This window comes from Helicoverpa armigera, chromosome 7 (assembly GCF_030705265.1).
Source record: "Helicoverpa armigera isolate CAAS_96S chromosome 7, ASM3070526v1, whole genome shotgun sequence".
Lineage (NCBI taxonomy): Eukaryota > Metazoa > Arthropoda > Insecta > Lepidoptera > Noctuidae > Helicoverpa > Helicoverpa armigera.
This window is the reverse complement of record NC_087126.1, coordinates 2,266,614-2,283,193: the sequence shown is the minus strand read 5'-3', so window position 1 is coordinate 2,283,193 and position 16,580 is coordinate 2,266,614. Positions and strand designations below refer to the sequence as shown.

Below are 16,580 nucleotides of genomic sequence, written 5' to 3'. Positions count from 1 at the left end.
AAGAATCATGAAGAGTTTTCGTCAGTAAAAAATGATAGGTACTACACATATAGCATGATAGGATCATTCAATTATTTCACAACTAATAAAAAAGTGTGATTTTATATCGGAAATTGAAGTAATCTCATTTGCAGATGTTTTCCTTATAAGACCAATTTTTGCCGATATCCATTTCTCAAGCCCACGCAGTTGAAGTTCCACGTTGGTGTGAATTCATTGACATTACAATAATACGAGGATTCCCAGAGTCAACAGCTGCACGATTTTCCCAACTTAGTCGAAACCAACATAATAAGCGAAAAATAAACTACGTTAACCTAAATAAACATCATTCAGATAATGAGAAGAGGTTGACGTCAGCGCGGTCAAAATGTCCAATGTGTGGGTGGTGGGCGGCAAAAAGACGAATGTGCCTACTTGAGGTTTTAGTATTATTGTCTCTTCGTTTTGTGGTTATCGTGACGAGTTCTGTTTTGTTTTGATTAGCTGGAATTGGGTTTTCGATTGGTCATGTAATTGGAAAGGAATATTGGACTGGTGCTTCTTATATTACGAGTTTGTTACGTAATAAAAGTAAAGTGACACGATTTTGGCCATTGATGGAGATATCCGATCAATACGTAGATTCTAGACTATGAGTATGAAAAATGATAAACATGCCCAATTAACTTGAGCAAAAATAGGCTTGTGTTAATATTTTTTTATTAAGTCACTGAAATATTTAGTACGCCTGCTAAAATTTTCGTTGAAAACTGATTTCTTATAATAATTCTACGGACAAAATATGCGACAATTAAGTAACGTGAATGTGCGTGTGTGTGTGTGTGTGTGTCAACGAAATTAACTAAGACATCTCAAACGCAAAGATGAACCAACACTTTGCTGTGGCTCAAAACCCGGTAACCCGATACAAACGCAAAGGAACACAAAACGTATTGCAGCTTACTGCAACCATTACAGAAATAGGAAACCTGGTCGTTAAGCCTGCCTGTCAATTTGTCTTGGAAATCCACTTCAATTATCCGCGGACAGTCACCTGAGACTGTGCCAAAGTGAGTAATGGCGCTAGAATGTGTCATATGTGATGTAATTTTAGCGATACTACGAAACTACGAAATTACTAGTAGTTTGGGGTGTGGGAATAAATATTTTAGCACAGTCGAGGTGGTGCCAAAAATGTTTTAAGAAGTAGTGAGTTGGCTGAACTTTCACTTTTTTGTCGTGTTTTGTTTTTGAGGCAGTGTTTTGTTTGTTATTTGCAACAGGTTACCAGGTTGTTAAATTGAGCATAAATATTTCAATGCTAAGGTGGCTCAAGCTTACGTCAGACTTTTAGTAGAATAATCGGGCCGATTTTTAGTAGGACGTTCTTATTGTATTTACTGCTAGTGTGTTCCATGTTTCTCCTACGAAAAATCGGTCACCAATTACATATTTGATTTGACATGTGCAGACAGCCGAAATTGGCATAAAATACAACTGAGTACATTACATTTTAAATAATTTCTTTCGTACAATAATGGCAAAATAAAACAATTTCATAGAAAACATTGAATTATGGGAACAAATCCTAATTACAGTTTTCCATTACGGTACGTCAGTCTTCAAACCTTTGATCTATGGGATTCATCAACGTATCCAGTGTCGCAACGGGTTTGGTGCCACTGAAAGCTAAGCTGATATGAAACAAGTTCATAACAGCTGGATTAAAATTGAGGAAAATAGGTCTGTTTATGAAATTACAATACTTTACAATTGCTTCTCGTTCAAATGCTTTGAAAGTCAAGAAAAGAAAAGATATCAAGCTAAGTATTTAGATGACGATCGACCAACTCAAATGCAAACGGCATAACATTCACGATTTATTAGTATCGTGTAGATGATGTTTTCAGGTATTTAGGTAACGCCTTACACTATGAAATGTTTTGTTGGTACATTTTAGCTACCATACAATCTAACATCGAATCGGCAAAGTTATTTGACGAAAACTGAGTGTGTGAGCTGTGAGACTTTACTGATTCTCCCAATGTGTAAGTTAATTAAGTTGAACAGCATCACAAACTGTCTTTTTACTTCTTTACCATAGCTAAGCTAGAAATACCACAGCACAGCTGTCACTGACACCTTACAAAACACTTGACACCTCTCAAATAACAAAGAGACCTCCATCGCTCTCAGCGCACGAACAAATAATGCGTGAGCTATTTCTGTTGAAATAACGCACAGCAATGTGGAATAATGAGGATTCTAGTTCATTAAACGAAATTAGATCTTAACCTAGTAATGTTAGAGTTTATTTTAGGTTTTATTACCGCTGTATTTGTTTTAATCACCGTGATTACCGTTTTTTAGTCAATTAATTTTGATGTCAGATACTTGACGATAGCAAAGTGCATTGTTTTAATACTAGCAGATTCCCTCGGTTTCACCCCTGAGCCGGGACATCTTTCCGTAGCCGTAGGGGATAGTGTAGATTTCCAACTGTGAAAATATTTTTCAAATTGGTTTTGTAGTGTTAGAGCCTTTTAACCAACAGAAATGTTTCCTCTTTATTATATTAGAAATTTAAATTCATAGGCAAAAACATTACAACATTCAAAAATCTAACAAAACTTCTGTAACAATTTTATGTTTGTCACAAAGCCATTTCCCATGAAAATGGAAAAACCTTTTTTATTAAAGAATTATGAGACTTTCCTATCGATATCTCATCCCCTTAACAGGAGGACATTAAATTGTGCGTAAAAGAAATAAATCAAATATGAACGATTTATTTCTCCTTCACGTAATGATTTTGGTCATCCCTTGTTCAAATTACTGTGAAAATGTTAACGCATTTTATCTTAAGCTCCTGTTATTTAATGGAGGAGATACAATTATAAATTAGAAAAACAATGTTGAATAGAAAGGCGCCCCGAAACAATAATAATAATTTGCAAATTTTATACTGCAATACCTATATATAAACGAAGTCGCAACAAAAAAAGTTGACATTTATCTCCATGACGCGATGTTCCAAATAATTAAATTAAAAGCCCATAAAATCACGAAATATATTAATTTAAAAACAAACTAAAGCGCGAACATCTCAGAGCAATAAACGTCCAAAAGATTACCTAAATTAGTATCATATTTTATTTCAGTCTAATCTCACCAAAAACCTTACAAAAAGGTAATAACTTCATACAAATTAAGCGATAAAAACGAGCATTATAATAATTTTTAAAAACTGTCACAAACGGCGATTTTATGTTATCATTTATTATTAAAGAGCACCCTTTATCCCGAATAAAAATCTTATTTGGTATATTAACACAAAAACCTCATATGTGGGTCGTGGTAATTATTTTATTAGGCTGGAAGCCGGTCGCGGCTTTCAAAGCTTAGGGCCAACCGGGCTTATTTAATAAAATAATGCTTGAGCCCAAAGGAAGGGAATTACAAAAAGAATAGATAAGTGAGGGTATATGAGCATGAATTATTTAGAGCGTGTAAATGAAATACGTTTTGTATATAGAAAGGAGATGAGTAATGGGCAGGGAATATGGTTTTGAACAATACTAGTGACCCGTCCCGGTTTTGTGTGGGTCGATGTAGGTACCTAGTGAAGTGTGTAGGTTTAGAAGTATCATGTGAACCTTGAACCTTTCTTTGAAAGACGACATAATATTCCGTTCAGAAGAACTTGTACAGACAAAAAATGTACTCATTTATTACAATTTCAACCTCAGTGCTGCGCTGTGACTCACACTGTCAACACTTCTGGTCAACAACTACAAATTGCGTGTTTATTCTAAGCAGTATTATAGCAAAAAACACCATAACCAAACGAATTTATTTTTACAAAAACCTTGCATTAATATGCTGTAAGTACGAGTATTCCTACCAAACTTTACAAGGAATGCCGTAGTAATTAGACGATCTCATCAGGAACATCAAAGCCATTTTATGAGCCCCTGCAAAATGGCCGACTTATCTTTTATGTTGTGAGTAACGCGACTTCGAACAAGTATTCCGCTAATTTGATTTTAATTAAATTTTAGTTTAATGAATTAGTTAATGCGCTAAAAGTTTGAAGGAACGCTTCGGTTATTGGAAATGCGTTAAATACTTTGCAAGATTTTTTATACGTCAAAGGCAAAATTGTTTTATTAAATTAACTGATTTTGCTTTGCCGTTTGCCGCCTTTAGCAATATATAACACATTATACATAATGTAAATGTTGAAGTGAGTACTTTACGATAAAACGGCTGAGCCTATTGAGTTGAAATTTTATGTAGATGCCTGGTGCAAGAAGAACAGCTAGTTACTCGTCAAATTCTAGTCAATCTATGCGTCGTCAAAATCGAGCCTAGTCAAACAAAAGTACCATTCTACAATATGAAACTGAGACACGTAGCCAATAGCTTAGCCACAATACTCTTGCCGACAAAATTAACTTCACCGCAGTAAATGGTGACAAAAGCAATAGAATTTAAACCTCAATTGTTATTGGTACACTCAAGACATTACAGCTACGTTTACTTTCCCTATATGGTACCAAAACAATTAGGTTTTACAGCTGTAGGTTTCATTTTGTTAATAGACTTACAAGATAGTCTGATGTTAAAGGTAAAATTAAATTTTAATGACTTATTTTAAATTCACGGCCAAACGTAAAGGCTAAAGACAACTAATATAACAAAGCTGGAGATTTTTTTTCTTTGACTCATCATTAATGTACCTACAGGAACTACTAGTCCAATTTGTAAAAAACTTTCAGTGTTAAATAGTCTCTTTTTAGGTATACGAGGTACGCATATAAGTAATGAGGCTAGTACAAAACAAAATGGGGCTAATTTTGCATAAAAAGTAATGTATCCATCGGTGGTTCACATAGTAGGAAATCCTCTCAATGAAAACCCAATTCCATGACGCCTTCCAAGCTTCTTCACTTTATTTAACCCGTATTGCATAATCCTCTTCTCACCAAAATTAAGCAAACATCTCTAAACTCCACATAAAATAAACTATTATACACTGTCTTCCGCATCCCTCAATAACCCGACGAAATATAATAGTGTTGTCGATACCACATTTCCTGCATTTATCGATAGTTTTTCTGGCAGTACGCCAAACTGGGCTAGCTTCGCGTCAAAATAAATGAGCCCTTTGTATCTTTTTATAATACACTCCATGACATTAAAAATGACCGATATTAATATTGACGTGTCTTTGTGGCAATTAAATATTTGAATATATTCCTGTCAGTTTTCTGTGGTATGACTATTTATTATGGAGCTGTATTTAGTAAATAGGTTGGTTTTATTAGGATTTTGTATGTCGTTGTGGCGTGATAAATGTTTTACACGTGAGTTTATTAAATATGTACGCTTGTTTTATTTTACTCGTAGTGTTTTTATTTCGTGTTTTAGGCTGCACGTTCATTTGTTAGTGTCATTAGTTTTTGTGTGCTATTTGTTTTGTAGTAATCTATGTTTGATCTGTGTACGTTTGTAGTAGAATGTTTTAATACATGTAGAAAGCAAATTTACTGTTGTCCCGACGTGATTTTTTTGTAATTATGATCTAAAATGTTAATGGTTTCAAATTCTTTACGAGACATATTTTTTTAAGTTCAAAGAAAACTATGTCACTTAAACTGACCCAATAACATTATTGCTCTACATACTAATTACCTATATGTACTTCTTATAAACAAAACAAAAGGAGGAAAACCGCTCATACTAAATTTGCACACAATATCAAAACTTATGCATTAACAGTCGGCACTGCACATTATCAAGTGCATGAATCATGATGCTATCACCCGCGGTCAGCTGTTCTCAGAACCGTAATGACGTAACTACTTTACGAATAATAAACAGAACTGAAGGAACTGGGAAACCGCTTATGTTGTTTTGTTAAAGGTTGTTTGAAAAATGAACGTGTTGATGTGTAGAGGCGTTTTTGCAGATTACAGAATGAATGCTAACTAGCTTTCACCTGCCTCCCAAGGGAACTACTTCTCGTACCCGGATAGGGACAAATTTCTATCCTATGTCCGTCTCTTAAATAGTTATACCAGCCTTATCGGTACTGCTGTTTTTTTAAGTTATAAATAGTGTATTTACCTAACACGACTTTGAAACCTACAAAGCGATTTCGGCCCAACCCGGGAATGGAACCCGAGTCCCATAACATAGCAGTAGCGTTAGTGACTACAAGACCGTTAAGGCAGTTAACAACATAACAAGTAACATAAACCCATGAATAAAGAACAGTCGAAAATTTACGAAATTACCTAAACAATGTTTATAACATGTTCCTCGGATTTTTGGAACGTAAGTACATCAAAAGTTTGGCCATTACCGCAACTAGTTGAGTCGGGTAAAAATGTAAATTTATGAATGTATAATTTATTCATTGCCGGTTATTTCGTACTAAACTCGCACAATGCTCTGAATTTATTCGTCTGGAAACTTACAACGCTGTCTGAAGAGAGAACAATTGTTGATTCATCGATTTATTTGCACGTGATTGGGGAAAAAATCACTTTCTTTGATTAAATCCTTAAAATATAGCAGCTCGCTATATGAAACGTTTGTGTATATACCAGTCAAATATACTTAATTATAATGATGTCGATTAAATTATTATTTCCAAAAGGGAAAGTACAGCTATTTATTTATTTACCATTTTGCTTTTGAACATCAAACGACAGTATTTTGGTATGGTAACATTAATGTCTAATTTGCAAAATATATTATGAAGGTTCGTTTTGATTTACAGTTACGATGAAAGGATTTAAATTGGCAGGTATCTTAATGAGCATATTAAATTAATTACAACAGAAATAACAGATAACTTACCATAAACTTTAGACCACTGGGCTGGCGGTCTCCAATCCGGGTAATGTTTCGGGAATTTCTCCCTTGTCCAATACGTATGCAGCACCATTTTGTACACAGTCATTTTATCCGGGTTGCACACATCAGTGTCACCGACTGCCGCTGCGGCGAGCGCCGGCAGCAACAACACTAGTAACAACCGCGCCATATCGATATCGGCTATCGATACTTTCACAACACTAAGGCATAGTGGTCGATGTCACAACATTTCGCGTTTGTACCTGGAAAGAAATATTTTCACATTAATATTGGTACAATAAAAAATAAAATAGCAACGAGTCGGATTTTTTCTAAGAGACGATTAATATTCACTGCCGACTAAGACTAATATGAAAATATCAGAAATAGAAACACATTAAATGGTAGATTGCTCGCTACAACATTATATAAAAAGCGCTGTCTATTTTAATCATGTCTCCCCATCTTCCTACCTCACCTATGGTTCACAAATGAATGAAACGTATAGTAAAATAGTTGCCGTCTGGGTGAACGACCTGTCTATTTCAGTCCCTTTGAGGTGAAATATCGGCTGGATCTCTACGGAACTTTTGACGCGTGTCCGAGTGGGCACTTGACTTAAAGGTGTCTTATTTTTCTTTGGGAGAATGGAAGATATTTCGAAGAGTGACATTCTGGGTGAGTATCGTGTCAGATAACAGCTAAGGTAGGTTAAATAAGAACTGTGTTAAGTTAGACTTTTCTTTATTGTTTTTATTAAAACTTTAAAGGGGATGTGCGTGTGTCTAAAGGGTTTAAATGTAAAGATTATTAGAAATCATTGAAAGGATGTCAAAAGTATTTCACTGAATGAAAACTAAAAAGCCCCAGACTACCTACCTACTACAAATTCATAAATAAACAATATAGGCGACACGACTGTCGGCAAACCAATGTATTCTTAAGACTTATTTGAAAAATAAACCCACTTATTTCTATATCCGCCCACACATTAACCTAACTCTCAATAAATATTTCAGCACTCGTATTTTCAGCTCTCTCGTTAAAACCACAAACTCCGAGCTTTATGAAAAACCTTATTTGTTTAAAACACAACAAAATGGAACATGGCCGTTCGAACCGGTTCGGAAAGAAAAAAAAACACATGGATTTTGCTTTACTATGCTTTTGTAACCATGGTAACGGGTGCTCTAGTAAATTTTATTGTATGCGGTTATTTTAATAGTTCGCTTTTATTTTTATGGAGTACGTGGTATGTGGACTGGTAGCCAATATAACTGATGGGTATACGTCACGACATAATTTCCTTTGATATCGGCTTACCAAACATACATATTGCTGCATACTTATGTACCTATATGAAAACAGACATGTTCATAGTCATAAATATGAGACCTGAATGTAGTTCTGCCATTAAAAACTCTGTTTAGCTACTCTCTTATAAATAACAGATGCAGGGCAATGCAATAGCAAAAGTGGAACCACTGGAGCATTTATTGCGGTCGCTCTAATGAAATTGAGATCCATAATACCACCATTATAACAAGCTCCAACAAAAGGACAATAACAACCCTCAAATGACATTTCCAGAATATTCCAAATTGGGTAAAAATGTCGACCTCTCAGTTATCATATTGAGCGATCATAAATATTCGCTGGCCCGCGGGACCGTGTCTGTGAAGGGTGTCAGCCTCTTTTTGCCAATATTTTGCCAATATTTCAAAAAGAGAATGTACGCTGACGTCACGTCGCGTCAGCATACGGCCCTTTATTTCGAACAGCTATTCGTTATGCGTTCCACGTTTAAAATAAGAGCGGTTACGTTGGCGCTGTGAGCTCCGGGTTAACTGTAGATGCTCTGTAGGGTTAAAAGCGTCATGTAGGACTTAAAATGTTGTATAAAACTTATATAAATATATTCCTGAATTATCTAAATGAATAAGTTTTTGACTCTTAAGATAAGTTGACGTTTTAATATTCATCACTTTTAGTATTATTATTTTATGAAAACATTAAAATACTGCTACTATTATTTACTTCGCATCTAACTTTTTCTAAGAAAAAATATGCGCAACTCCAACTTCAAATTATTATGGATCACTTCATAATTAACTTTTTAAGTGATGGATTCCACTAAAAAAATAATCCTGAGCTTATTTTTTTTATTTTCAAGTAGGTAATTTTATCTTAAAAACAGAGCATTATTTAAATCTTTATTCTCCATCAAAACAATGATCAACAAACAACCGTTAAAAGTAACTTCAGTGCAGAATAAAGGGAACAGAATTTAATCCTAATCCGCTCAATAGAACATAAAATTCAATGGAGTTTATATACCTATATAGAAGTTTTTATTGGATGTCGGGTACAAACTATTCAGTAGAAACGAGGGAAATACTATTAGCTGTCGATTATGTTCAGGTTAACGCTGCTAGGAAAGTATTTGTAGGGTTATATTACTTTTTGCGTAGAAAAAGTTTCTCGTTCGTGACAAGAAGTTGTAGTAAACCTTGAATAAAAATCGGTCCCTAATGTAAGAGTGTGTTGTTGAGTGTTGAAAGCTAAATACAAAAGAAAAATAAAGAAACATTGATCGAAAAGAGGGTTAGTGGAGATAATAAGCAGAAATATTTTTTTCCTTCCAAAAAATATCCATTACGTAGTTCAAAAGTAGTAAGTACCACTTAATTGTTGTATGGATAATGCACATTGTTAGTTCTATAAAAAAATTGATCAGAAATGACCAAAACAGCGAGTAAGTACTAGTTATGGCCACCGCTATACATAGAGCGTTTATCGATTACCAAAGAATAACAACCGAGTCCCACACAGAAACTACACAAACATTCAGTTCATTAAACCTTTTCAATTAAATCTCGGACCGAGCTTATCGATATCGATAAAGCGTAATCACGTCACTACATTTTAAAGGCACCTTTTTCCACAGCCGTTAACACTTTCAAAAGGCATTAACTCGCGTGATCCGAATGTATTAGGGGCTCGTAAACTATGGGTATTATATTTAATTTAATGAAACCGTTTACTTACTAAACTTGGGTTTATTTATGAATATAATGATCGTGGTTTCGTGTTTATTTATAAGTATTTTAAAGGGGATCGTTAAATATGGAACACTCTCAGACTTAGTTGGGTAAGTTGGAAGTATCAAGGATGTTTACTTTCAGGGACGCCTAAAAGCTTTTTAGTTTGTTATTCGTAAATATACCCTTTTGTGTAAGTAATTGTTAGTTTAATATTTAATGGTGGACTTTTCAGTATTTTTTGTGATACAAAAAACCACTCTTCTTTGCAACTTTTTTTGATTCCCTCGACAAAAAGTGTGATCGTATACAAGTGTATTTTTTAAATTGAATTCTCGCTGACATATAAAAATATTGATAGGCTCGGTTCGCAAGGGACCTAACACTGACATTCGGAGACTGATATTTTTTTTATAAAGTGAAATATTGCGACGTTATTATCATATTCAGCCTTAGGGAATCCGTTACGTACGTGACGGCCATATTGTGTTGTGGATTACAATATATTTTTAGTTCTTTAGGCTTGAATTTGGAGAAGATATTCAGTCGGATAGATTGAAACTAGATTCAAAAAAATACAGAATTTTCATGTTGTAATATTAATATACCTACATATGTGTTTGTGTAGATTTCAACCTAATCAGTTCAGTAATTTAAGCGTGAAAGCATTACAAACAAGCTTACATTCTCATTTATAGTAATTTAATGACTTGATTTTCGTATAAATTAGGAACAGACACAAACTTCATTATAGTTGATGACTTAAAAGGTTTTCGATGTATTTCAATTTGACAGGCTTTATTTCGGAAAGTCCTATCGCTAAAATAATTGATTGTTAACCTAGTTTAGTCTGTGTTAGTGTCTCTAAATTGGAACTCAATACTAATTAGCATTTCAGTCTGTTCATTGACTTTAGGCGAAATACTTAGTATAAGTTAGTTATGTTTATGTCTACGTTGTATATTTTGGCAGAAATCTTTTATAACAGTGGTATTGATTGCTATTTCATATCCAAGATTATCAATGTGCAATATAAGAACTGAAGTTACTATTTTCCAAACTTATAAAAATGTGATTGTGAAAAGTACAGTTTTTAAGGAATTGGATTAGCTTGCTGGTAGCTATGAAAAAAAGAAAATAATTACACATATTTATTTACTACGTAACAAATCAATCCATTACGCAATAAAGAGCTATGAACCTAAACAATATTTAACATATGTAGATGGTAACTTAAGCCTTGACGTCAATTAGGTTCGATCTTACTTTCAACAGTAGGTTGAATCTTGAAGTATAGCTTAGACCCAATAACATAACCATATTATTTTATCTTCACATAAAGTCCCTCAAAGTAAATATAATATAAAGATACGGATATAAAATAAATACAGGTGACTTGATTAACGTGGTTTTATTTGGGCAGAGTTTCCCCTTACAATTATACAAATCAAATGCAATCACACAATCAACTCTTCTGGCTTTTATATGGCTGGCTGGCGGCTACTTCACCTCCCACCTCTTGAAATTTGGCGTGGCGTGGCGGGCTTGACAGCTGACTTAATGGCGGCTAGCGACATCTAGCGTTACATTCGGCCATCCTGTAACAATTGCTCCCGCAATGGGAACAACACAAATTATTACAAGCGAGTTCAGAACAAGTTGAATCAGGGTGGGGATGAACTTCGGCCTAGCTCTCAAGAAGATCCAAAAGATCTTCGGTCTCCAAATGTTCATCCACACTACTGGCACTATCGGACATAGAAGCAACACTATGATAAGGTCGTAGGGAGTCAGCAGAAACTATTCTTGTAAACTTCTTGTATCCCCTAAGACCTTTTATACTTCTCAATTTATATCGGTCATTTCCTAAAACATTAATTATGACATATGGACCAGAATATAATGCCCCATATGATATTTGGTAAACTATTGTCCCAATTATGAAAAGCCTCGCTAGGTTCCGTAGCCCTCAACGCATCGAGAATAGTGCGATTCGTACGTTCTACTTGACCATTTGACCTAGGACATGCAATAGTCGTTAAAGTGTGTCTGAATTGTTTTTTAAATTCTCAAAACTGGATCTTTGTAATTCGGATTCCTTTATAATGCCCGCTTCTAATAGTTCATTAAGTTTGACTCTAACAGTCTCCTGTTCGTGATGAGCTAATCTATAAGGCACTGGTTCATTATTAGATAATCTTATGCGCATTTGAACTAAATCCGTACATCCTAACTCCTTTGTACAGCTAGCAGACCATTCACTGTATTGGGATAGTAAATCGATCAATTGATTATGATCAGATTTGCTTATCGGGCCTACCCTGATCTTGTCCAAGTCTACTCCACCAATGGCGTTATTATCGACACATGAGGCACTCAATTGTAGAACACATTTGGCAAATGGCATAGTACAAGTATTGGCATGTTGACTGACCTGATTGTTCAATTTTTTTTTTTTTTTTATCCAGGCGGTAGCTGTGCATTCTTCGTTTTCAGGCGCGGTGTTCTTTCCGACGAATAGGCACTTCGTGTTCCAGATCGTTGAATGCTTTTTCCACTTCTTGTGCTATCTCCTAGATTCTTCAATAGTTTCCTTGCAGGCGGTGTGCATCGACCTTCGTCGTTTGAACTTTCGGACAACTGGCTTACTGACGCAGAATCTTCGTCCTCTGGGCAGGGGGACCGTCGACGTTTGAGTGTAGCAGAGCGTCGTTTCATCGTAGGTTTTTCCAATACCACTTCCGAGTATAAAGATACGGATATAAAATAAATACAGGTGACTTGATTAACGTGGTTTTATTTGGGCAGAGTTTCCCCTTACAATTATACAAATCAAATGCAATCACACAATCAACTCTTCTGGCTTTTATATGGCTGGCTGGCGGCTACTTCACCTCCCACCTCTTGAAATTTGGCGGCAAGGCTTGCGCGGTAGGAAGTGACGTAGCGGCTTGGCGTGGCGGGCTTGACAGCTGACTTAATGGCGGCTAGCGACATCTAGCGTTACAATAACTTCAGTTGATACTCCACCTAACAGTATTTGTTTGTGCCCAAATCCTTTGATCACTTCGCGATACAGATTGTGAACTTTAATATCCTATTTTAAATACTTAATTATACTTCTATATTGTTGGAGACACTATTATCATAATTTTGGGGAAAACTTTCCAAGAAGCATTAACTTGAAGATCGTTTAAGACGATTGTGGGTAGACTTCGCACCGTTCCTCGTGTCGGGAGAAAATGCTTTTAAAATATATTTTCTTTTATATTTTTCGGTGGCGTTTTAAACGACACTGTATTCAAGCTTGTTTCCTAAATCACTCAACAATCTCTTTGGGAGGTTCATTATGTCTGTTCCGTGCTATATTTTTGAAAGCCTTTTCATATTTTTTCGAGAGCGTTGAACATTTATTTCTTACGCTGGTACACTAAATCCTGCCCCTATTTCTGTTTAGCACAATGCCATTAAAAGTTTCATCAATTTATCAAAACTTATAAAGGCCAATGATATTCCCAAAATACAAACGGTAATTACAAGTTCAAAGCCGTCTCAAGTTGCGGAAGAAATTATCCTTAATTACGGTGAAAATTTTGACAATAACCGGAGCTAATCCCGGGATATCGTGGCACAACATTATCCAATAACACAATTTTAGTAATTCCTCAGTTTATTATTAATCTCGTTTTCAGGGAACGTCCCCTTAACTTGTAGGAGTTGTAACAACTCGCCCGAACTCGCCCCTCTGTTGTTTTTCAGAGCGCAGTGCCCTCGGGGGCTGTAATTCGATTAAGTTATTGTTTTATGTCCTATCGTCTGGATATTGTACGGTTCCGCGTGATAGCCGGTGAGATATGATTATTTCATTCAGTGTGCAAACAGCCTAAGATATCTTATGTTGTAATAAAGCACGGCTTACTTTAAGACTTCTGTTAGTATCTAGTAAGTATCCAGTCATGCTATGTAGTTTTACACATATGTCTTCTTTAGAGTTGCCTATGCCTATTCTAAAAGCAAACTTTACATGCACCTACCTTACATTCCTTAACAGTAGACGTACTAAATCACTTTATGACACTGCCCTAAGACCGTCGCCAAATACCGTAAAATACTTCCTCGCCCAAGCACTCCGACTGCAATATATTAGTGCAAAGTTCAACATAAATTCAGAATATTAAAACTAAGGAACTTTGTACTAACAAGTCAACATTGGCACTTGAAGGGGTGAAGGGGGGAGCTCATCGAGATATAACACAGGCCAGCCAAACTTACACTGCAAAATTACGTAGCCACCCAACTCTTAATGAAGTTTTAATAATTCAGAGTCTTCCAAAACTGTTGGCTTGTTAACTTGGTCGAGTCAAGTCGTGGTCTCTTTAAAATGTTAATTGTGAGTCGATAAGAATTTCCTTTGTAGGCTTTTGGTTGTTTATTTATATTGGAAAGTTTAAGAGAAAGTTTGAATAGCTAGGTTTAGTTCCGTCTGCTTTTTTATGTCGGTGAGTAAACACTTTTTGCCTTCAATTAGCGTGTTTTGAAAAGAGTTCCTCAATGTCACGCGTAGGTATACCTAAAGGCTACTGTTAATCAAGTTTTCTCCTATGTATATTGAAAACTCTTAAGTTAGCCAGCTCTATGAAATATTCAACGATACTGAAAGTGTTTTCACACCAGCCGATGTTCCTCTCACTTCCGTACGCGCGACCAAATTTCTTGTATGGAAGCGCTGTTAAACTGACATCCGACCTTCAAAAATCAATAACACAGATACAATCATTTATCAACACACCCTATCTAAATGATTAATCAGAATAATCGTACATTGCCTGTCAATGATGAAGGCCGCGTCATATACATTTGAGAAAGGTAATTTGATTTCCCAAAGGATGTCAGGTAGACCGTGTTACCAATGAATAATTTACTTAAACCCGTAATTTAGTTTATCAATATTATTTGGTATAACAGTAGACGGACTGGATGTTAATAATAATTAAATGAAAGACTTATTCGAGTCGCTTCTGTTTGTTTATTTAGAATTGATGGTTTAACTGTAAGAGCGTCGATTCTCATTAAAGGTACTTACTTAAAGGGTAGGGAGACAATTATACGTCTTTGTTTATATATTACGGTTGAGTTAAATTATCCTACTAATAGATACTATAAACGTGAAAGATTTTAAAAATATTCTAACTACTTAACTACTTATGCATTTGTTCCTCTTTCACGTCGAAACCATCTTGATAAAACTTAGCAGTAGGCAATATACCCAGCTCATGCGTCAAAACACAAAAACAAATGAAACATACTTATATACTGCTTTTTCTCCGGGTGTGGAAAGCGGATATAGGAAAAACCATGCACGTTCGATTTATTGACATTTTAAAACAATAAAATTCGTTCTCACATTTAAAATTAGAATTCAGCAAACGCATCGGCTGTCCAATTAAATAAATTCATAGTTCATAATCATAACAGACATTGCTTAACAAATTGACAGCCGAAACTGACCCGTGTCGGCTTGTGACCCCGTTACACAATAATGAGCTTTATGGTAACCACTACACTGAAAGTACATTATAGTAGCTATGTTGGTCTAACGATGTTAATGTCAATAGGGGTTGTTTTTGAATAACAGGTATGAATATGGTTGGCAGGTATGATGTGGGTGTACATACTAGCTGTACATAATGTATCAGAAATGGATGTCATAATAATGTTCTTAAAATAACTTCATGAATATGGAAGAAATTTTTCCGTAAAACTTCAACTATATTATTACTAGGCCCAACATTTGAAAGGCAGAATCAATCCCTGTTCCTGTATAATCAAAATCCAAAAAAAGAACTATTCTAAATATTGCAACAAGCTTTCCGTTGCGATTGTTTTAGTTATTCCCAAAATACATATAAACAAATAATAATACGTTTATTCAGATACATAGAGATAACAAAAAGGTGCTGCAGATCGATTTATGCCGCTCCAAAAACGAACGAATCAAATATGTAGTGATCATTGACAACCATGAACGAATATATTTCAACTTAGACGAGGGATTGGTAAAATATGGGATAGGTTTATCATAATAAATATATTTTGTTTGCGAAATAATAGAGGCGTTAGTTTGAATAATGTAGGTTTTGTTTCGTGTTGTGAAAAAGATGTTCAAAAAGGATGTAGTACCTACTTTCTTTGATTTACAAGCCGCTGTCACACTAGCGGATTTTCCGCGCAGCACCGCTCTGTCTATAAGAGCGTTTCCACGCATATACAAAACGATAGCAACAATGATAACTACCGGTACCAAATAATTAGGTAGGTACTTTTAAAACTACGCAACCATCTTCTCGCCGCTCGTATCAAAACCGAACGCATACGTGATAAAATCTGCTAGCTGCAGTACCTTATAGACAATTTACGTTTATTAACATTTTAATAGTATTTCAGTACTTACAAAGTCGTGAATTGTACGAATTTAGACATTTGTTATAGATTCTGAATGAATTTTACTACAATTAACTTTGCTACTACATATTTCTATGTGAAAATTCCGAAAACCTCACAGAATTCCAGTTATTTCGAATATTTAGTAACATGTTAGTCTTCTCGTAAATGTAGGAACTTCAAGGCTTCCAGGAAAATCTGCGGTTCGGTCTAATGATTTGTTATACAAAACTTTGTCGTAAAGCCGAC

At 35.2% G+C, this 16,580-nt stretch overlaps 1 protein-coding gene across 2 annotated transcripts in view; it reads right to left on the bottom strand.

The window, feature by feature from the left end:
* The window catches only part of LOC110382435 (spondin-2), a 49,164-nt gene that overhangs the window by 20,344 nt on the left and 12,240 nt on the right, over positions 1–16,580 (bottom strand). For both annotated transcript variants that reach the window (XM_021343038.3, XM_021343039.3), the window contains exon 2: positions 6,853–7,112. In XM_021343038.3, coding sequence (XP_021198713.1) covers positions 6,853–7,039 — 187 coding nt within the window. In that variant the 5' untranslated portion in view covers positions 7,040–7,112. The remainder of the gene's footprint in view (positions 1–6,852; positions 7,113–16,580) is intronic.